General features: G+C 40.1%; 1 protein-coding gene across 1 annotated transcript in view; it reads right to left on the reverse strand.

Moving 5' to 3' along the window:
• The window catches only part of slit3 (slit homolog 3), a 258,744-nt gene that overhangs the window by 70,818 nt on the left and 163,229 nt on the right, over positions 1-24,697 (reverse strand). Inside the window, exons 7-8 of the mRNA XM_083915485.1 lie at positions 4,313-4,384; positions 189-352 (exon numbers count right to left, since the gene is read on the reverse strand). Of these exons, the coding sequence (XP_083771611.1) occupies positions 189-352; positions 4,313-4,384 (236 nt within the window). The remainder of the gene's footprint in view (positions 1-188; positions 353-4,312; positions 4,385-24,697) is intronic.

The following is a 24,697-nucleotide window of genomic DNA, read 5'->3' on the forward strand; positions in this document are numbered from 1 at the left end:
GATTGAAAATAGATGTTGGGTGAAACTAAAAGTATGTTTTTTTTATTATCACCTTGAATTAAGAAAGAGTCATATCATCACTTTGCATGCCATAATAAGCACTAGAAAGGTGCTTCAATGTGTCATTTAGCTAAGCTCTCTGATATGTCAATTCAATATTGTGTGTATGTGTGTTGATGCCAGCTCACCAGTGCAGACAAAATCCTTCTTCTGCACATCTGGGACATTGAGGCCCCTCATGTGGGCGGGGGCCATACACTGGGTGAAGGGAGCCAAGCCCCGCCTGGCTCTGAGCCAATCAGAGAGCCAGGACAGGTGACAGTCACAGTGGAGATTGTTGGAGTGCAGACGCCTGAGAGAGATGGAGAAAGAAACAAGTCTGATTGAGTGAAATTTACACAACAACAAATTATTTATCATCCTGTCTGAATTGTGCTTGTTCTAAAAGGCAAAAGTCTTAAAAAAGTCTGTGAAGTTAAACCGAGGCATTCAAATGGCTTCTATTTTCACACAGAATGCACCAGCGTTGGCCAGGATCATGAGGCTGTTGCTTAGGTGAAACATGCACACACACAAACAGGCACTCACACAAACACACAGACTAATATCTTCAACTCTCATTTCCCCAAGGTCTGTGACAATATGAATGAAGGCTGAATCACAATCTATTGAGAGTTGAAACTGACTGAAAAGAGAGACAAAGGTGGGAAAGAGGAAAAGGAAATATTCAGATACAAAGAGAGTGGACACAAACACTGACAGTAAGGGAGGCATATTTAAAAGAAAGAAAGAAATACAAAAGAAGCAAGAGGTGAAAATGGAGGAAATACATAGATTGAGAAAGGTCTTTTCAATTTTTGAGTGTTATTTTGGCTTGATTTCATCGTTAAGAGTGGCTGGAAATGTTGTGATTACATGAGATCCGACGTCCCTGTTGGTGGGGATAACTCACAGAAAACACAAAAACAACCATTTTCATTTGCGCTATTTCTTTGATAGAGAGTAGTGTCAATCCAAACTGTGAGGGCTGACGATTATCCTGAGTAACTGGGACACGGTTTCTGGAAAGAGATATTACTGCTTGATTCTTTGGATATTATTTTTTAACAAAAGAGAATTTCAATTTACTTCCACTGTAAACCTCAGAGATGGATGTTTCCAAACTAAACAAAAAGCAACTTACTATTGGACGTAATTGAGAATGTTTATTTGTGTGTGAGCTGAGCCTTTAATGCATTATGTTACACTTTGCATTAGATTTGTACACATGGCAACATGGCATTGCAACAGTACGAGCAAATTAGGTGACATTGATGAATCTGATGAGGAATCCAAGCAACATCACACGAGAAGCCTTTTCAAATGTCACTTGTAGCATTAATTAAATGGTAAAACTTAATATGGAACGCATCAGGTGATGTTTCACTGAGCTGAGACTCTCTACGGGCTGAACTGGCTGGATTTGACACCTTTAAAAAAAGAGGGAGAGGGAGCGAGATGAAGAGAAGGAGGGCGGATGAACAACAGAATGTCTTGTCAGCGTATTATATGCCGGCCGGGATATCTAGCCTTTCAGAAGACAGGCCTCCCTTTGTAATAAAGCAGAGGACAAATCCTGTTATGGAATAGAGATGGGCTCATTGATGCTAGCAGCGGGGGCAGTGGGTTTTAATACCGCACTCCCATTATAAATCCAGTTTATAGCCAAACCCCCGCATGGAGATAGCCACGTCCTGGCCCACCCCTGGCTCAGTCTTAATTACTGACAAGTAGGATTAAAACACAGGGGAGAATGGGAAGAGGCAGGGGGTATGGTGAAAGTGCTGTGTTGTATGTGTGGACTTTATTTGAGTATAGCTGTAAATCAGTGATAGCGTTTGTTGGTGCTTAGTGGTTGTGGATGAGTAAGGGCATTGTGCTTTGTGTTTCTGGGAATATGTGTGTGGTTTGTGTGTCTTATTCACAGTATTTGCTCCGGAGGGCACTTCTTGAGTACAGTGAATTACACACACGCGCACACACACACACACACACACACACACACACACACACACACACACACACACACACACACACACACACACACACATACACAAATATAGAAGCAGATGGATTTCTGAACTTTTCATTGGTTCAAGCTTAATGAGAGAAAAGGGAATCTATGTAAAATCATCCATATGAAGAGATTACAAGGTGGCAGGAGAGGTAAGGCATTTCATTTAGAAATTTGTCAAGGAAGTCTTTATAGATTTGATTGAATGAGTCTTTCATTCATTCATCTTCAACCGCTTGTCCCTATCGAGGTCTGACATTGGGCGTGAGGCGGGGTACACCCTGGACAGGACGCCAGTCTATTGCAGGGCACATAGAGACAAACAGAGACAGACAACCATTCACACACACATTCACACCTATGGGCAATTTAGAGTCATCAATTAACCTAACACGTGCATGTCTGTGATCTGTGGGAGGAAGCCGCAGAACCCGGAGAAAACCCACGCAGACACGGGGAGAACATGCAAACTCCACAGGGAAGGGCACTAAGTGAGTTTTTTTCAATAAAAGCTGAATACTGAGATCAGAGGATGGCAAACAAGAAAGAACACAGCGTTTAATACAGATGATGAGGAGGAGGAGGTTGAGGATGAATAGGTAGGGTGGCAAATGGGACAAAGAGGAGGATGGACTGAGTTATGAACACTGGACATAAAGGAGATTGGGAAGAGGAGGACAAAATGGAGAGTGAAAGGAAAAGGAGGAGCAGGAGAAGAATAGGGGATACAAGAGGAAACAAAGGAAGACAGGTTGAGAAGTTGGTAGGAGAGAAAAAAGGGAGGAGGAGAAAATAAAGGGGAGATGGAAGTGAATGTCGGGAATACCAGAGAAAAATGAAAGTAAGGAAAGAGTGGTATGATGGAGAAATGAGAGAATTCATGACATGAAAGGCTGAGGAGAGAAGAAAGATAGAAGTAAGTGAGGATGATGTGAGAAAAACGAGAGAAGAATTGGGAAGTGGGATGCACACAAAGCAAGGAGGAGGATAGAAAAACGTCAGAGGACAAACGAGGAAATCAGAAGTGGCAGTCACTCAGGTTTGACAGAAAACAGAAGCAGACGAAGGCTCCTGATTAAAAGATATTGGATATTGGTAACACTGAACTCAATCTGCTGGCAACTGCGTAGCAGCGCTGCTGCCTGAATCCAATTGTAGACTGATTTCAAGCCGTATTGCCACTAGAGCCACCGCAAACAGTATGCAGTGAATATAGAAGCCCTGCCCCGTGATTGGCTATTGAGGGAGGCCAACGTTCAAAAATGGAAGAGGAAGAAAATGGCCGTAAAAGATAAATGGACTTCTGCGATTGTAATCCTGCTTGTTTTTAGAAATCCCCATTTCTGAATGTTAAGGAGGGTCGAGTGACCACACAAGGGCCTCTTAAAAATTATGATTTGGGGAGGAAATCCCATTCTATGCATGCTGGTCTGGCAGAATTCAACCCCAATGTGGCCAGCAGGAATGCAACCAATGGTCTGCCTCTTAGACAGTCCATGGGGATATGGTACTCTCTCATGAGTTGTTCCATCGCCTTGGAGACTGTACCTTCACACAATTAAAAACAGAAAAAAGACACGCAAATTGAAACTCCCTTGTAATCAATCACAAAGGATGATTTCGCCTGGGGTTCATATTGGATCATGTGTGTGTGTGTGTGTGTGTGTGTGTGTGTGTGTGTGTGTGTGTGTGGCGTGTGTGCGTGTGTGTCCTTACATCAGTGTAGGAGGTTTCTCCTAATGAATCAAAGCAGATTGAACTTTCGAGCCTAATCAAGTCTTTCTTGTGGTATTAATGAGGTTACCATTACTCAAGTGTTTGTGTGCGTGTGTGTGTGTGTGGGTTGCATGCACATATTTGTCACTGTATCCATCTCTGTGTGTGTCCCTGTGTGCTTTTGTGTGTGTATACACAATGGCCACATGATTATTCACAGTCATGAAACAATAGAAGACTTGGTCTCTTATTATGGCGTGATTAGATGATCACACAGACCCTGCTGCCACGCTGTGTGTGTTTGTGGCGTATGTGCATGAAAGTGAACATGAGTTATGTGTGTGTGCGTGCAGTTCATGTCTGTACTTACTAAGTTTGCATGAAAGTAGGCACCAATACATCTCTGTGCATGTGTGGTTGTGTACATGTGCAACCACAGTTTGCGCATGTTTGTGACCATCTGTAGTATATGTTAGTTCTGTGTGTGTGCGTGTGTGCATGCGTGTGTGCGTGCGTGCGTGCATGATTGTGTGCTATACTCACAGTGTCCGCAGCTTGGGCATGTGGTTGAAGCTGGACAGGGGGATGAGGGTGATGTTGTTGTTGTTGAGGGTGCTGGAGGGAGACACAGAGGGAGGAAAAGAGAAAAACAGACTGTTAGAAAAATAAGATCCCTGTGCCACTTTTTGGTCTGGCGGTTTAAAACGCTGATTGAAGTTAAATTAAATTGAATCCAGAAAGCAGGTTTGAGGTCTTGTCACCTTTTCCCTGACCTCTCAAGTCTCCAGATTTGGGGACTTTTTGTTTTATACTTAAAGAAAATGTTTACAAGAGCATTAGTCTATGACCGTGGTTCCCCCTGAGGGGTCACAAAATAAATTCTGATGTGGCTAATAGACTAGCAAAGGATCAAAAACATATTCTACAGGGTCTACAGGGTTTTCTATAATACCTTCTTATACAATACTGGAAAGTTTTATCTCTTCAGCTTCTGGACAATTATGCAAATGAAACAATCTGAAAAAGGAAAAAAAAACTTGATATTACTTTATTAAATTCTCTTTAATTTTTATAAATCACTGAAAAATCATAAAACAACTGCCTGTGAAACAAAAGTAAATGGATAAAAATAAAGTAGTTGAACACTCTACATGATGACTTGTCATGGCAAAACATTAGCATATTGTTTACCACTGTTTGAGTTGACTCCTGTGGATGTAATAAAGAATCTAGTGTAGTCATTTAGTTAAAGTGAGGAGCATTTAGATTGTTTTTGTTTATTAAGAACAAAACCCATTGTCCTGGCAGAGAGCTCTTTCCCCTTTTCTACTGTGAAAGTTTTTCTTTATCTGGACGGAGAAAAGATATGGATACTGGTACATTTGTAATTTAGGGTTATATAAATGAAATTCACTTGATCTAAATTAAAATCATACATACATCACTGGTAAATAATTCAAACAACATTAAACCTGCAACAACACACTGAGCAAATTCTGACCTTCTGCCCAAGGTGCTGGTCTTGTGCCACGTCATCACATCGAGTTTTAATTCATTATATATTGATACACAGGCACACAGACAGACAGACAGACAGACAGACAGACAGAAACACACACACACACACACACACACACACACACACACACACACACACACACACACACACACACACACACACACACACACACGCGCACCCTTGTTCTGTGCTTCTTCCATCTTTAACTGCTGTCTCTGACTATTAGCTCTCTCATAAACTACACTCTGTCTCATATGTAGTATCGACCTAAAGTGGAGTGAAAAACAAGGCTGACTGTCATTACAACAAACAAAACACACATGCGCACACACACACGCACACACACACACACACACACACACACACACACACACACACACAATCCCACTCTTGTGTGTTGAAGAAACTCAACACCTATTGATTCTCTGTGATTTTCATGTACAGAAATCAGAGTAGAGGGAAAGAAAAGATGCAGAAAAGACAGCCATTCCATCACAACGATCCACAGGGGGATCAGCTTGCACCGACAGACTCGTACAAGCTGGTAAAGCTGCATACAAAGCACTCGAGGGGCGGGGGGGGAAATACATCAGAACACAGGCAGGTCCCTCGTGACTTAAGTGTTGCACATAAAAAATTACAATACAGCAAAACCAGACTGGACAAAGACATACAACTTACATTACGTGGTCATAATTCAGTGAACACCGTGAAAAACCGAGTAAGTACTTTTGTTATTATCCTCAGAGGTCCTGCAGGCTTTGAAAAAGGCTCAGTCTTTCAGTTTTTTTTTTTTTTTACTGATTTTCACCCAAAAAAATCTTCAATATTCTATGGAGACTTTCACATTAGGGACCAGGGCCCAGATCCGAGTACACGTCATGTACGTCATGTTCATTTGATTATTGAAAACACTACCGTACCCTGCCATGGTTCCTTTATGGACTCCACTTGAAAAGGAGGTATCAAGAATGGTTCACGTATACTCGGGCGCAGTTAGCATGTGAAAACCAACTGGACTATATCACGTGAGTGGACTAGGAATAGGTAATAATATGAAGGCCGACTATGTAGTATGAGCTTGAGATCTTGCGCTTGGCAGTCATACTGAGGTACAGAAGGAATCAATTGTACCTAATATAAACGTTTGGTTTGGAACAATGTCCTCTTGCAACATGTACACATCACAAATTGCTTCTAGAGGAAATTAAGCTAAAACTTGAACTACTGATGTTGCGCCAGATGTTCTCACAATTAAATAAAAAAACATGGATAAACTTTGGGCTGCAGATGAATTTTCAGCCAGCTCTTTCTATTATTGATACATAGAGATTCATTTCCAAATTGATTGGGGCAAACATACAACAGCCTACAGTACAGCAGAAAATAATGGCCCCTTATTATAACTTGTGAGCCTGTTCAAATAAGTCAGATTTTTACAGAAAAACGTCAACACTGAAAACACAAGTAAATGAAAGATCAATGTTACATTAGAAATCCAGGGATTTCTAAAATTTATACTACAGTATAACTTTTCTGGTGACTTGTGGGAGCCAACATCAACACAACCCAGTGCAACCATTTGCTTTGTTTTTGCCCAAGTTTCATGGATCATTAATTTCACTGGATAGAAAATAGGGCTAGTTTACTTTACATATCACCCGAAACCTTGTGTGTTCAAAGAGTCATTGTTTCAGGATGAATGAAGACACGGCGGTCATTTTTTACAAGTGAAACCCATTCATTTTTCACGTTTGACAATGTGTTTTTAATGCTTTCAGAGAAGGACAAGGTCAGCTTTCTCTCTGAAAAATGGTCCAAATTCATGATATTTTGTACACCATCTGCAAGATGTTTGTGCCTAAACATACAGTGTGACCGCGGAAGGGTTTGGATTTCGCCGACAAAAATCAAGGAGGCTTTTTTTTCACACACTGTCGTCACAACTGTTCAAAAACGGTTCATTACTGGGAGTTTGCTGTGTTTTTACTAACACCCACTCAGCCTTAAAATACCCTGTTTTTGCTTTACTCTGTTGATGTTACTACTTTTCGTCCTCTTTAATTCTCTCTCCTTCTGATTCTCTTTCTACATTCCCCTCCCTGCCAGGATAGCCTCAGTGGCCTTGGTAGACGGATAAAGTTTCACACTCAGTCTCACACACACACACACACACACACACACACACACACACACACACACACACACACACACACAGACACACACACACAAACACACATTAGGAGTGCTGCTATGGTCAGCCCTGTCAGGGGTGATTCCACCCAGTATATATAATTTAATTGTGAAATAACAATAATTTCCCTCTGCAATTTCCCCGTCAGTTATTCTCCCACTCACTCTGTTCAACCCCAGTCCAAATCTCTCTGCTTTAATAAAGTAGTGACTGGACAAGCTTAAGCCAAGATAAACACTAAAAACATCATTTAGAAGTCCACAACTGTGTTTTATATTGTGGCTGTTTTTTTCCAGCTTATTTTACACCGCCTCTGGCCATGGCTGCACTCTTAAAAAATTGTAGATGCATTTGGATTTGAAGAGGTTGTAAAAAAAATATGTCGTGCACTTTGGCAAAGAGGGGAACTGTGCAGGAAGTTCACAGTTTAACATTGGGAAGATAGAGTAGAAATACAATAACCTTACCAAACTACTAGAAAGTTTCATTATTTGCCTTCATTTTATGCAATACTTACTAAATTGTACTAACTTAAACACAACTTAAATGTGCTGTGTGTCCCAAAATCATTAATGTTTTTTTGATGGCATTCAAAGAGCTGCCACTGAGAAATTTAAGCTAGTGGGAAACGGCCAGAACACTGTACACCTGTGTATCTCTGCAACATTTGATTCAAGTCTTTGGTTTTACAGTATAACGTGTCCTGTTGGTCCAGATGGGGACTTTCCACTAGCTTTGCACTCCACCTTATGTCCGTCTAAACTTAATAATATAATAATAATCATGCAGCCTTGACAGATCCCAACACACAATACTCTACTTCCACCACAAAATCACACAGAGCAAACCGTTGGCTGTGTAGTCGCGGTCCCATTTACAAATGTTTCACAACTGATGCTATATGGTTAGGAAAATACTTTGTGTACTGTGTATTAGCATCCTGTTTTGCAACTGTTTCCAAAATGACGTTATGCTTTTGAGAGAGAAAGGTTTATTTTTTCTTCCATTTATTGGCAGATTTTCTAGTTTGTTGTTTCATATTCTGAAGCTGTGTCGAGAGTTAAAGATCTTTCGATTAAATAAGCTGCAAAGACACAAAGATGTCTAGATACAAATTATTGGATGCTATTCAGACTCTTGTGTACTTGGGTCTTTAATCTCAAAGTACATGAAGAGATCATCAGTCTATATCTCTCACATAAGATCCAGTGTGAACTGTTTTTGTCTTCTGTCTTTGTTCTGTCATTCATTTTAAGTTGTGTAATTACTCTTCTTCCTATTCTTCATATCTCTCTCCCTCCCTCTGTATAGAAAATACAGATTTAGAAGTATAAACCCTGGTATAACTAGAAGCTTGCAGCCCTGCAGATTAATTATTCAAAGAAAGAAAGAAATCACATTTGTTTTTGCACTCACAATAAAAAAAGAGCTCAAGGACTAGCCCAATACTGTTTGAGACACACAATGTTTCTATTACAAACTGCCCATTCAGCTCTATTTTTTCTTTTTAATTTGGGATAGGCTGCAGTGACCGCTGCAGCACTATTGCAGGAAAGATCCATGGTCCCTGAATGTGTGTGTGTATGTGTGTGTGTGTGTGTGTGTGTGTGTGTGTGTGTGTGTGTGTGTTTACCAGCATATACATTCCCATATGTGTGTGTATGCTGCTATTAAGTGTGTAGTCTTGAGTCAGCATGTACAGTATTTGCTTACGTATGTCCGCATGCGTGTGAGTTTTCAATGCAGTGGTCTCTCTGTTGCAGTAAATGGGCCTCTGCAGTCAGTGATGGAGGAGACTCTTTAGAGGCGAGCCACCAGGGAGATGCTATCGCTTGAGATGGTGCGTGTGTGTGTGTGTGCGTGTGTGTGAGAGACAGAGGGAATGAGAGTGATGTTATCATATGTGTCTTTGCTGCAGACTACACACTGAGGTCAAAGCCTCACTCGTCAATCTTTCCTCCCTTATGCGAACGCACACACTCGCACAAACACGGACAAACGCGGAAACACAGAGAGAAACACACGCATACACACAATTAACTGGCTATTTCCAGAGGTTCAAACACTGTCTGCTCTACTTTTAGGAACCTGGATATCAAGCCAGGCGTGAAAATTACCTTAAATAATAAATATTCCAAAACAGCTTTTGACAATGAGATTACAATGTTTTAGTATTTGAAAAAAATACCAACATAAATACCAACTTGCATGCACTTCGTTGTATATATATTTATATATACAGTATATACACTGTATATATTTTATGTATAAACGTTACATTTCATAATGTATATATGTGATCTGTTCCAAATGGCAGCAAAAATCTAAATATACAAGCAAGTGGTGTAGAAATGAAAGGCTGTAGGCTACTGTGTAAGTGAGATAAGTGCAATAATGCAGTTATTATCCTTATTCATTTTACCTCAAGTGCATTCATTTTTTTATGCAATAACTCTCCAAGCGTGCTGCATTTCTTGCTACACTCGCTCCACATTATTATTTAATTCTGTGTACTTATTCCTATTTTATATCTTTGTATCTTATACTCTGTTATACTTAATTTATTCCCTTAATTATTAGACATTTACAGGCCCTGTCCAAATGACATCATGATGACGTAATTTTGCTAGTACAGTGACAATAAAGGCGTCTTGCATATCTTGTATCTTGTGAAGATCAAGCCAGTGATGCTTTTCTGTGGGTCATGATGGCAGTTTTTGTTTATTAAAGCAATATTCTACATGCTCACCAAACCCCTGTGACCCTGTGTGGTCCATAAGGTCATAGTTTGGAACATGTGCTTTAAAGTCCCACTCCAGACACATTTTAAAGTATGCAAAAAAAACTACCCTGATATCATTGTTTAACTTGGTTTCCCCGCATAGAAAGTAAAAAGACTGGAAGCAAATCTAATCTTTCTTCCTCATTGAGATTTTCTTCACCCCGCCCACCCACACTTGCACTCGCGCTAGGTTGAGACTCTTGGGGACTACATTCTACAAGTTTCTACCAGAGGTTGATGCTGGAGGTTTCAGGTTTCTTTGCTGTTGTTGTGTCAAAGTTGTTCTGCCATCGAATACTGTTTCACAGTGATTGGTTTATGGATTAGTGATGTACCAACTAAAGCTGTCTGCATTATATTTACATTTTAAATTGCAGAGAAGGGCACAGTTATCTTAACCTGACTCTGCCAGATGGATTGATTTGCATAATTTGCATCTGCTCTGCAAATCCATCTGGGAACCGGTTGGAGATCTTTTGGGAAGAGGCGGAAATTACCAATTGCTGATTGGATAAATCATCTGTCTTTCACCACCTATGTTGGTGATCGACAGGCCAAATCAACCAATCAGATCAACAAAGCGCATGACACACTAACAGAACGATATTTGCCGTTTGTGTAACGTGAATTTACGGATAAAAGGCACAATTTCAGGTGCCCGGTCCATATTCCAACGGAAGGAGAGAAAAAAATGACCGATTTATACTTGAAAGCTGCGCTCATCTCATCCGCAGATGCCACCGTTGTTTACACTGAACACTCGCTTCTCGTTGAGTCACACTTCGAGCCGTCTCAAAACCAACGCTGAATGGTTCGGCAACCTTCTCCAAATTTTCTCTGCCGCAGGTTACTAGACTAATCTACGAGTAAAATACAATGACACTCACAAGCTCAGGATTGTCTCACGAGGCTACAATTATCTCCTCCTTCAGTAAAAATTAAACACCTCACATTTTTGGGTGGAAGGGGACTTTAACGTTTGTTTATCCTGTTTATTGAGTAAAATAAATGTAAGTATAAACTAAGTAAAATGACAGAGATCTCTTCATGTGTATTTATGTTTGTCTGGTTGCTCAGTTATAGTTGTGTATGTTCTATTTGTGTCTGGCTCCACAGAGTCTGAGCAGTTACTGTGGGTGTGTGATAAAGTGAATTTTCTATTAGTCCCTATTATGCTCAATCAGCCTTAACAAACACAGATCAATACACTGACAGAATGTCTGAATTACCACAGCCACTAAAACACAACAATGTAACTTTATGACTGTGATTACAACCAATATTGACTTCATGTTCAATGCGATTATTGTCTCTCATAATCACTAACATTAGTTATGGTCTTGTGAAAAGGAGCTGCATAAAAGAAGAGCTCTCATGACTGAATTACCAAACACGATATAAAACGTATCATAAAATGTTCCAGAATTGAATGATCATTTAGTGTTTAGTACTTTCATTGTGCTTAACATTTTCTGATATACTCGCATTGCAAAAGGTTCAGAGCATCAGAGTATCAGACAGTTGCTGTTTTTTTTATTCAGGATAAAATGCAATGTAAATGGGTATAAACAATTGACACCTCCTGTGTGAATTTTAAAATAATCTAGATACTGAAAACTATTGAAAAAAAATGATTATTTCCCCAGCAGGTTTAGTATATATTATTATATTATATATATTTCTGCTGTATTAACTGCCATAACATATAAGTCATATTCACATTACTATTGATATTATTATAGTTACTGTCTTTCTCTGTCCATCTGTCTGTCTTTTCTCTCTTTCTCTCTCCTTTTCTTCCTCCCCAACCGGTCAGGACAGATGGCCGTCCTCCACAGAGCTGGGTCTGTCTGACGATCCTGCCTGTTATAGGGAAGGTTTTCGTTGCCACTGTACTCTACGGGGGAATTGTTGGGTCTATGTTTATCATAGAGTGTGGTCTTTACCTAGTTTGTAAAGTGTCTTGAGATAACTTTTGTTATGATTTGGCACTATAGATAAAATTTAATAGAATAGAATATATAAGGAGTCAGTTGACAGAATTGTTTTCAGTTTGTGAAGGTTTTTCTGCGATCATCTTGGAATATTAGACTTAGCTTTTTCAAGCACCGATGTCTCATTTCAGGGTAATACCTTCTGGTGCACTTGGACCTACTTTGAAATCTCAAATCAGTGCTCCATTGTGGGAATGACACCACAAACTGCAAGCAAAACAAGGAAATTGTATGACTCTACATTAGAACTGCATTGTTGCTATGATTTATCAGCCTGCCTCTTATTAATTGCAAATATTATATAGAAATATTTGATTGGACAAAACAAAGACTCCAGAAACATACATCAGGGTCGGTTTAGAAGAAGAAGAATACTGTTGCGCTTTTATGAAAAATTGTTTCGGTTCAATCCGGGAGCTGCTCCGCAAGAAACAGCTCCTCTAACGTCTAGGTGCTGGGAAGATAATTGTGTCAGATGTCTTCACTGACTTCAGTGACTTCAGGAATGCCAGGTGAAGGCAATTAACAATCTAATTGATGAAAAACACAGCATGATATTGTTATGTCTCTTCTCTGGAGTTTATTAAATGTTGTTGTAAATCACTGATGTACAGTATGTAGGATTAGATATGGAGAGAATATAAGGAAAAAAGCACGAAACACTGCATTGAATTTAATGTGAGTGCTTGTACTACATCCAAGACTTCTAGCTAACCTCCTGTATTCAATACATCATAAATAGGATGCAAAGGAGAGGCTATGCCGCTATTAATGTTATCAGGTTAAATCAAGCTTACATGCCTGTTTTTTAAATTGAATCTTGCCAGGATCGAAATTGCAATCCAAGTGCCGTTGCTGAAAAAATATTGATTAGACAGACTAAAATGGGGAAAACAGCTAACAAGGTGGACAGGTTAACGCAGGTATAAATTGTATCAAAGAGGAATGGTGGTTGTCATTCAAAGCATGTTGTAAACATTGATTTTGCAGGAGTGTGAGTGTAAACTGGTTTAAATTCATTCAGTGACTGGGACAGGGCTGCGCGATATAAGGAAAACATCTAACTGGAGTATTTTGCAACAACAATATAATTCCAAACACTGGGGGGATTGCTTGTATTTGCATCATAATTCTTTTTTTCAGTAAAATATATGTATTTAAAATGAATATGGTGTTATTTTAGTTTCGCGTCATTGTGCTGTGCTAATGTAAGCGGTTGCTGGCAGGAGTGACAGCAATCTTCTCGTCTATTCATCAGAGATTATTCCCTTACTCCTAATGGTTTGTCAATGTGAAAATATTAACAGATTTTCTAGAGTAATCTGGAATGTGTTCTGCAGCAGTTGTTTTTGCTTTGACATGACTTCTAAGAAGAACTTTCTTCTCAGAGAGCTTTGGCACACAGACAAGGGGCCAACTAAAGAAAGGCCTAAAGTAAGACTCTGTAAGACTCTACGTATAAGTTGTGTGAAGAGCCCTCAGCATCTTCCCCGGGGCCTTATTACAGCTTTAGGAGAGGTGGCAAAAGGGAAATGCACAGACACTTCATTCCTTCAATGGCTTATTTGTTTAACCCCTTCACATGCACCATTCACCTGTTCACTGTGAAAGAGAGCAGCTGGGGGAGCCCCCAGAATGTATTTCGCTCTTTCAATCAAATAGGTCACAGTTAACCTCTTCACTTTTTCTATTCACTCTTTCACGATGAGAGGGTCGGGGGAGGGGAGAAATCTAATCCAATCCAATTTATTTATAAAGCACAATTTTAAACAACCACAAAGGTTTCCAAATAACTAAAATTAAAAAAATAAAACATAATAAAAGGACAAAATACTACAGATAAAATACATGCTAAAAAGGATGAAATATCTTTTGCACATGAAATCGACAACCTACGTGGTATAAAAGCCAAAGAAAAGTGGAGAGAAAAGAAATCTGCCTATAGGTGGATTAATGTTTGTGTGTGTGTGTGTTTCTATACACGCTTATGTGTATGTTGGAGGCTAAAAGGCTGCATCCTGTCTAAACGAGTCAGACAGTGGGACAGACCCATTGTAGCCCAATGCTTCTGTAGGTGTGTGTGTGTGTGTGTGTGTGTGTGTGTCTGTTGGTGTGCGTATGTGAGTGTGTGTACATGCGTTGTTGTGTGCTTTGTTCATTTGTTTGTGTGTTAGCAGGTAGGTTCAACTGACAAAGACAAACAAAGTGTGTTAAGGATGTAACTGTGTGAATGAGAGCTTGAGTATCTTTAGAGTGTATATGTATGTTTGTGCGTGTGTGTGTGTGTTTATGTGTGTGTGTGTGTGTGTGTGTGTAAGGTTGCTGAAGCTATGAGACAGAGAAACAGAGAAAGAATGGGATATGCGAATAAATGCTCCTGTCTTTCATTCTGTGTGTGTCTCTTTTGATCGGAAGATTTCAGATTGTCAGTTGAAGAGATTTTTGACCTTGTTGACTTTAACAAAGAGCTCTAAAGGTTCCATGAGGTCCGTTAACAGGCTTTAAGGGTCTTTAGGTATAAGAGTTAAGGGCTTTAAGTGTCTCATATTTGAACTTTCCCACAGGGTTTAATGCCAGCTTTACTGATTTACCCTGGCAGCCTGGTGTTAAGATTGTGTGTGTGAGTGTTTTCTGTTTTTGTGTGAATGTGTGGGCGTCCATTTGCGCTTGTGCCCATTTGTGTATTTGTGTCGTTGCGTACATATATGTGTATGAGACCGTGTGCGCGTGAGAGCTAGTTTAATGAACTCACAAGTGTTTGCACAGCCAAAGTCTCGCAATTTACTCCTCTCATCTCTGAGAAAATTGACATTTCCAAAGTGTTGCCGTTGGAAACCACCCTGGGAAAACTCAACTGTTTACAATCCTAACTAAAAAAAAGCACTATGGGGTTGATATATTTAGAAGAGTGTATTTTTCAAACTGAATCTTAGACTTTGCCACAGTTAAAGTCTAAAATCACATGTTCAACAAAGTGACTTACAACATTTTAGTTGATGCAAAAAAAAGTGACATTTCTGTCAAAGAAATTTTTTTTATAGGTGAATCCATGACATATTAAAATGTCAGATTTTTCTGCTGAAAATAAAGCTTCACAAATGCAATCAGAGGTTTCTCTATCTGCTATCTAATATCTAATTAACTAAATACTGGATGTTAGAGTCACTGAAACCAGTAGGTGCCGAGCGCTGCAAACTTTTCAGATTTCATGATGGACAGAGGAGGGAAGTTTATCCAAAACTCTTGGCGAAGAGTTAAAACAGATCGCTAAAGGTATCTTTGTGAACAATCAAGGCCCTTAGAAGTGGGGTGTAAATAATAGCCTTAATGTGGAGTTAAGTTACAAAAGCTGCCCCTAAAACCACAATCTGATGATGTTGATTTTAATCAAATTAACTGACACTGACCAAACAGGGATACAGGATGATTATTATCATTTAACAAATCCATGTGGTTTGGCAAAAGTCTGTTCATCTGTGTGCTGTGTGTGTGATTGTGTGTGTGTGTGTGTGTGTGTGTGTGTGTGTGTGTGTGTGTGTGTGTATGTGTGTGTGAGAGAGAGAGAGAAAGAGAGAGAGGGAGAAAGAGAGAAAGAATGAGAAGATAAAGACAGACACAGAAATGCAGAGAAAGAGATATGTGTGTGAGTGTCTGTGAGTGTGTGTGTGTTTGTAGGAACACAATGCAGGCTTTTGCTTTCTGATATTTCACAATATGTCACCCTTAAATACTGATCAGTTACAAATGCCTTGTGAGTTTTCAAAATGAAAATCTACCAGCAAGACACGGGGAAGCCAGGGAGAGGGGGGGGGGGGAAAGGAAGAGTCTGATAATATGGGAGGAAGACCTGCAGAAAGAGAGACGCACAAAAAAATCTACTAATGAGATCATTACACATTAAACGGGAACAAATTAGATCGCAGATTGCCTTTCTTCCTCCTTCTTTCTTTGACGCTCCTATAATCTTTTCTCAATTGTCTTACAGCTCTGCGTGATTTCCACCTTATATCACCCCCCTTTCCCCTCCTCTCCCTTATCACCATCTCTCCTCCTCTTTCCTGTCCTGCCACCCAGTGGGATGTGATTAATTGTGAGTGGGTCAGACCGCTGGCACCAAGCTCTTCCAATATCTGACGCTATTCCCACCTCTACGTATGCTCTATGTGAATTGTCTGCTACTTACATGGCTGTTCATCTCTCATGCTTTTACGTGCTCATTTTTTTTATTTTTTAGAAAGAATAAAGAATACATCTCCTTTTTTTAGCAGGTTTACTTAGTAGAACTCAACTAAAATCAACATTATTTTACAAGACAACAGATAACTTTGCACAACTGCATAATGATATCAAAAAGAAAATATGTCACATAAGAGAGACACTACAGAGCATTACACATACAGTATGATACAGTACATATATAAGAATATATACTGTAGGGACATTTTCATCTTTGGGCTTCTGTTATTGGTTAATATGACTATATCTACACAAGACGATTTCTGACACACACACACACACACACACACACACACACACACACACACACACACACACACACACACACACACACACACACACACACACACACACACACACACACACACACACACACACACGTATAATTCTTTCCTGCTGATGTAATAGTGTCAGTACTGGTTTGGCTGCTACTCCTCTGTCCAATGTCAGTACTCCACTCTGTCTCCACCCTTACTTCCCTCCTTTCTTCTTTTCCTTCTCCCCTCCTTCTCTCACTCTTCCTTCTTCATCACCTCAATATCCTTCTCCCTCACCTCTTTTCTCTCTCCCTCTCCATCTGTTTTGCCTCTTCCAACACCTCTGACCCTTTCTCTGCATCTCCCTCCAAACCAATAAACTCTAAAGCGCTTTATAAAAACCACTATCATTATTCCAATGGAAACAGTCAACTGTCACAGTTTCTCTTTATCTCTTTTTCAGGCCCTGCTTCTCTTTCTCTTCATTTCATCCCAGAGTACTTTCTCTAAATCCCAAATAAATAAAGGTCTACTACTCTCACTTTTTTGAAGGCCGTAGTTACCTTACAAACTTATTTCACCCAGTCTTTCTTGTATATATTCTTTCCCTCTCTCTGTTCCCTCTCCTCCTTCCCTCGTGTGTACTGCATAATGGTATACAGATATTTATAAACTCGGCCCACTACTGACCCCACGCTCTTGTTTTTGTGATTTGTGGCCCTGATTCTTATCTTCGTATTTCTTTCCTCTCTCTTTCCTGCACCGTTTTATTCATCCCTTCTTCTTCTCTCCGTCTCTTTCTTTCTCAGGTCAGGTCAGACCCTTAGTCTTTGCCAGGGTGCTGGTTGTTGCCAGGGTGTGATGGCTCTGCGGAGCCTGCTGACTCAAACAGAAGCCAAAAGGCCAGCCAAACCAAAATCACTGAACAGCACAAAGCTGCACTGCTCTGTTGTTTTTTGACCCCTCTGTGCACACATGCACATACCCACATGCACACACACACACACACACACACACACACACACACACACACACACACACACACACACAGACACACACACACACACACACACACACACACACACACACACACACACACACACACACACACACACACACACAGACACACACACACACACACACACACACACACACACACACACACACACACACACACACACACGCACGCACAAACACACATACACACACCAGCTTTTGTATGACTAAACTTTAGGTTCCAGAAAGACTTGTTTTAGGGTCTTCACAAGTCACAGATATGAGACAGATCTGGAGGCAGGAGGGAACCACAGAAATGCAATTGTTACTGGGGGCGTTTGAGGCTGTACACACACACACACACACACACACACACACACACACACACACACACACACACGCACGCACACACACACACACACAAACAAACACAAACCTAGGAATTTCACCATACTGAAATTATTACTGGGACAAAGAGAAATTAGAACTCTTTTGTATTTCTTCACAATAGCAGAAGAAAACAGGTAATTAACAGCAAATATATATCATTCATTTGGAGCCACATCATCTTGTATGTTGGACTGGATTTTTTAAAAGAAAAGTTTGCTTTTCACGTCAGATATGGGATACATGCCACCAAGAAATTAGTTCATGAGCAAAGTATTTGACTAATTCTTTTGAAGTTTTATGATTTAAACTAATCCATTAATTTCATGTTACACTTATGACTTTCGGTCATGACCCAGCTTTCATAACCATAGGTGAGGGTAGGAACAAAGATTGACCAGTAGATCGAGAGCTTTGCCTTCAGGATCAGCTCGAGGTCTTGGGTACAAGCGGCCAAAATGGGTTTTCTCAGGAGGGTGGCTGCAGTCTCCCTTAGAGATAGGGTGAGAAGTTCAGCCATCCGTGAGGAACTCGGAGTAGAGCCACTGCTCCTTAGCATTGAAAGGAGCTAGTTGAGGTGGTTCGGGCATTTAGTAAAGATGCCCTCTGGCAACTCCCTAGGGAGGTGTTCCAGGCACGTCCAGCTGGGAGGAGGCCTCGGGGAAGACCCAGGACTAGGTGGGGAGATTTTATCTGCACACTGGACTGGGAACGCTTCGGGATCCCCCAGTTAGAGCTGCTTAATATGGCCCGGGAAAGGGAAGTTCGGGGTCCCATGCTAAAGCTGCTGCCCCCGTGACCCGACCCCGGATAAGCGGTTGAAGATGAGATGAGATGAGGACTTTTATGAGTCTGACAGACTTTGCCAAGAAAGATACTCACCAACCTTTTATTGCAAATAGCTACATAAAGTCACAATGACACTGCATTTTGAAAGCATCTTGCTTCTTTAAAGTAATGTATTTCCTGTTGAAACAATAACGTATAGTCATTTGCACTGTGCAGGGAGGGATACTATGGAAATGTTATAATGGTATATGGATATAATAGAAAGTAATTTATGTAGTAATTTATGGAGAGGAAGGTTTAGGTTTATGTAATGGAACAAACATACATATCTGTTTAAAAGTGTTGTGAGGTGTTCCAATGGGGGATTGATTTTATGGAATCCTTATGGCGCATAAGGTCACCACTAAAACCAATGATTAACAGGAATGATTTATATGTTTAAAAAGAAAATCACATATTTATTTAACAACTGCATTGTGTCTTTCTATCTTTATTTGATTCATTTTGTTTATCCCTATTTCAACAGAAAAGGGTCTTTTTCATCTCAATTTGGCATTCAGCGTTAGATTGGCTCTCCCAGGGTGCATTATTTTCAAGTAGTGTGCACAACTGGCCAAGTGTAAGCAATGTCATTTGGCAGTAAAGTACTTCTGGCAGTCTTTGTGTGTGTTTGAGATGTTTTCCTTATAACAGTTGGAAACATCATTAAAGAGTAATGTTAACAACTCATGCACTTCTTTTTTAAGTGTATTTTTAAACATCTGGCCAAAAAAAACATAAAAAAGAAAACAAAGTTTGAGGAGTAAGGAAGGTGGGTCGAAGTGATGCAGGGAAGTTAACAGCTCAGTGGTGGGTGGAAATACAATTCATGCCTCCAGCTTACAAGCTTGATACACGTCATTCTGTTTTTATCATTACTCTTCCCTCGATGTTTTAAAAAAAAGTTATTCTGGTCTCATCATTTGATTGCATGATTGCTGAACTTCGTTGATCTGATGATGTGCAAAATAGAGGCTAATTTATCTACATTGGCAGTTATTGTAATTCCACTAAATCAGAAGGGATGATAAAAGAAATGATGGGAAGAGGCAAAGAAGGGAGAAGAAAGGAGATAAAGTAAGACAGGAAGGGGGCTAACCATAGAGAAGAAAAGAGGGAAGGATGAGAAAAGCTAAAGAGGAGGATGGGAAGAGAAGTTAATCTTACTACATGTGAAAAATGATTTCGAAGAGAGGCCGGAAAGAAGAGGCGTGTGTGTGTGTCAGTGTGTGTGTGTCAGTGTGTGTGTGAGAGAGAGAGAGAGAGAGAGAGAGAGAGAGAGAGAGAGAGAGAGAGAGAGAGAGAGAGAGAGAGAGAGAGAGAGAGAGAGAGAGAGAGAGAGGAGTTACAGGCAGGGTGAAAGTCACCTTGTGCAGCTATAGTGCACAACTCTGAAACTCTCTGTCTCCCTTATGAATTATGACAGTCGCTGGTTGGCCAAAACCCCTCTGACACACACACACACACACACACACACACACACACACACACACACACACACGTTTCACTCCGCCCTGTTTCTCTTAGTGGATCTCTCCTTCTCTCTGGGTGGTACACTCTCATCCAGAAAGCTTTGCTTCATGGAGAAGAGTGATCATAAAATATGCAGCTTATCCAGTGCTTCTCAGAGCCTTGGACTGTGTGTGTGTGTGTGTGTGTGTGTGTGTGTGTGTGTGTGTGTGTGTGTGTGTGTGCGTGCGCGTGTGCACGTCATGTAATGGCAGTCTCTTTTCTCTCTCACTTCTCGAACCACCTTGCCGTTGCTCTCTCCATCTGTCTCTCTTTGTCACACCCTGAGTTTCTGTCTGTCCTGGTCACAGTTTCAGTTTTGCAAAAAAGTAATTCATTTCAGTTCAGTGGACATTATTGCAGTGACATCTCACCCGCTTATCATTCACTCTTGCTGTCTTTCATGCTCAATCCCTCCTCATCCCTCCTGTCATTTTTCTGTGGGATCAGCAGAAAGGGAGGCTGTCCTGCGGGAGGGAGTCAAATACGGCTGCATACTCACACATGTTCCGTCTTTCTTTCAAACTTAATTTGCAGCACATTTGCTTCTATATGCTTGTTAATAGTCCCATCATGAATTTATATAGACTACTGTTTGTGGTTTCTGTGTCGATGTACATGGACAGAGTTAATAATACCAAAAATATTTTAATCTATTTAAAAAAGGTGTTAACAAATTATATATAGCATACTATATTTGGGCTTTACTTCAAACAATCTTCATGACATTTAACTCAATGTGAATCGTTGTCTTGTAGATATCAGGTGCTGTTTGCAACACTGAAAACAAAGTGGTACCTTGCTTAAAGGATTACAGATGATGTGAAATAACTTGTTTGGTATTCGAATAAAACTTGCGTCCAGACTAGGTAAGAATTGAGCTTTTGGCTCAAGGACACTTTGGATAGGTGCTGAATGCTGATGAACACATATTGGATTTTTTAGGGACTGAACGGGAAGAGATTATGTGATTTCTGGTGGTATCGATGGCATCGAGCCAGCACTTAAATCAAGGCAACAAGTGGGTTCGGAAATCCATATTGGTAATTTACAAATACTGTCATAAAGTCACATCCCATATCTGAACATGTCACTCAACAAAGATGCAAGAAACTGTACTGATGAAGCGGTAACGTCTGCAGTTGTACATGTTATTGCCCTTTTAAGGTAATGGTAGATTTCTTAGTCTTAAGATAACTCAAACTACATGGTTCAACAGTGCAGCAGAGTGCAGGGACTTTGCAGCCAAATGCGGGACACAGTATAGAGTATATTCCAATCACCTTGAAAAATATACTGCTTTCAAATCTAAAGATTAATGATTCACTGAAAACTCCCCCTCTTTACATTTTCTGAACGAGATCGAGACCCTTTTGAAAAATGAAACAGATGATTTCTATTTATATCTGAAAATGATCAAGTACTTATCATCTATTTTCATTAATCTTCATTGTCAGCATAGAAAAAAAAATCTCGAGTTAAAAGATCAGTGAACGAAAACTGCATCTAATTCAACTGGTTGAAAACTGGCCTATGAATAATTATTAATTAATCAGCTTCATATTAGCCTGACATCACTGCTCTCCACTACACATGGAGTCATGAAACGTACACATCACCACACATGGCTGTGTACGTGCGTGCTTCCCTGCCAGAACCATTTGGGAATTTATGATTGTGTATGCATGCATTTATTAAAACACTTCTCCATGTTTTTCTGTGTGTGTGTGTCTTTCTCTCTATGTGTTGTGGGTGCCCTTTTCCCAGCTCATTGGGATGCAAGGCGAGAGCTCATCGAGTGAGAGCTGTCCAGGCTAGCTTTGGAGTCATTAGCGCGCTCGTTAGTCCAGTTATGTTAAATCTAAATTACCATTCATCATCACACAGGGACCCATCATTTATTCTGATGTGGCCTGGCAGACACATGCGCTAACTGGATTAACTCATTCAAAGACACGCAGACACACTTGGTAAAACACAGTGGAATTCCAAATCAGGCGTTAGCTGTGAAGTAAGTGTTTTAAAATAGATTATATATTATTGATTGAGACATTGCAGGGCATTAGCATTGATTGGTTGCCCTTGTGAATGCAAATCATCTAAAAACAGTACCCTGCTGCAGATAAATGCAACTAAACAAAGAATAATAAATAAAGAAGATAAGCTCTACAGTAAGATTTTTGACAAAGGCTACATCCACACTAATACGTTTCGTTCCAAAATGGAGTCTCAAAACTAAAACGATCCATCCACATGAGCGTTTTAGCTCCGTATCAGAAATAATCACGGCCCATATGGAAACGCATATCACAGGACAGTTCGTATACTCTCGGCATGCGCGTGTGGGCGTGAACAGGAAGCAGATTGTGTAATGTTAATCTTCAGTTGAAGATCATGGATGTATAAATTGAAAATATAGAAAATACGGGGAAAAGTAAAATCTTTGCTTGGGCCGAAGACGAGATGGAAGTGTTACTAAAAGTAACACGAGTCAAAGGTGGTTACAGTGTTGGAAAATACAGACTGGGAGTCACTGCAAAGCAATCACAGTGTAATATGTCACCGTGTTTGCTTTGCACCACTTCAACGTGTATTATCAGCATTATCCATCGCCAGAGGTAGCCGTTGCAAAGGGAAAGAAGTCAAGACAAGAAAGAAGATGAAATCACTAAACGTATGTCAGTCTCACTGATAAGATTGTCTGACGTGGGTGTCTGCGTCATCATTCCCAAAAGTCTTTGTTTCCGCCCGTCGAGACTAGATTGGGCTCAGTGGCGTTTCGTTTTTTTTTTTTTAAACAAAAATGTACAAGTGTGGATGTAACTTTAGTATTCAATTGGTGGCTCATATCCCTCGACCACAAAGGAACACTCTATATGCTTTTGTACTTAATTAAGAAAAGGGTTGCAATGAAATCGCACTAACATAATAAAAACAAAAGAAATTACATATGAACAAAGCACAGGAAACCAAATTCTAACTGCATATTTGGGGGATTTCAGATTTTTTTTTCTCCTGCTATTCTGCATTCACCATTGACACAAATGAACACAGTGGTATACGGAAAGACTTCAGGGTATTGGCCTGCATTTAACACTGGCACTCAGCACTGAATTCGCTCTCACTGAGTAGAACACACTCACTCCCGTTGGCACACACATTCATTAGTCTCTACAGGAGGAATGCCTACCATCTGCGCTGAAGTGATTGCAAAGACGAGGAATTCTCGGGAATCAAACGGATAAAGTGGATCCAGCGGCCTCTCTGCCAAATATAAAGACCGTGTTTATCACATAATTACATTTCCACTTCTGCAGTGTTTATTGGCCTTACAAGTGCGAGCACATAGAGCTTTGACCATCAAAGACTTTCCAAAAATAAAAGGTGAAATCAAAGTATTAGGAGGGAAAGCCGACTGTGGGGTTTAACTGTCATGGTACTCTTCTCAGTCATGCATTAGAGGAAAGTCTTCTTCCAGTTGCCCTCGATGTGTTTTTTGGCTTTAACCATCAAAACATGAAATGGAAATAATCGTTGGAAAATCTTTGTTTTTGTTTTCCTTATTAACCTAAACACATTTCTCAGTCATGCATCAATAGGCTGTCCTCCAACAAATCCCCTTAATAGGTTCATGAGACTGTTCAGGACCTGAATACCCTTAATATGTTCATGAGACTGTTCAGGACATGAAGCTTTGGGCAGGGTTTGACCTTTAGAATGGATACAGAGAGCAAAGTCTCTCTATTTGTTATTTTCAAAAATCAGAACATGAAGTCAACTTCCAAATGACAAAATGTGTTTATAAACTTGAGCAGTGCCAATCTGAAGCCTTCAAAAGCTTGTGCTGAGATGAAAAGGACTGTCAACTAATCAAGATTGATCATTTCATTTAATGTTGAACACTATGAGACTTGCTGTCATGCATCAATAACATTCGCCATTAGGAAAATCACTTGTTTGGAATTATTGTGCGGCTCTAATTGATTCTGATAGGTGTTTAATGACAAATATGATAAGGCCACCCTGGCATGCAGTGTGATCACGATTTTAAGTGAAAGAGTCAAATGTGGGTCTAGCTCTGTGTTTGTAGTTGACAGAGGAAACATTTCCAGTTTTTTGTTTTTAATCTTTAAAGGACGCTGGTTTTGGCACGTCACTGTCCCATCATCAAACCATTGCAGACACCTTTGAAACGACAGCTGTTTTCATATAATGTAATCAATGCT

Source organism: Echiichthys vipera (assembly GCF_963691815.1).
Source record: "Echiichthys vipera genome assembly, chromosome: 6".
Taxonomy (NCBI): Eukaryota; Metazoa; Chordata; class Actinopteri; order Perciformes; family Trachinidae; genus Echiichthys; species Echiichthys vipera.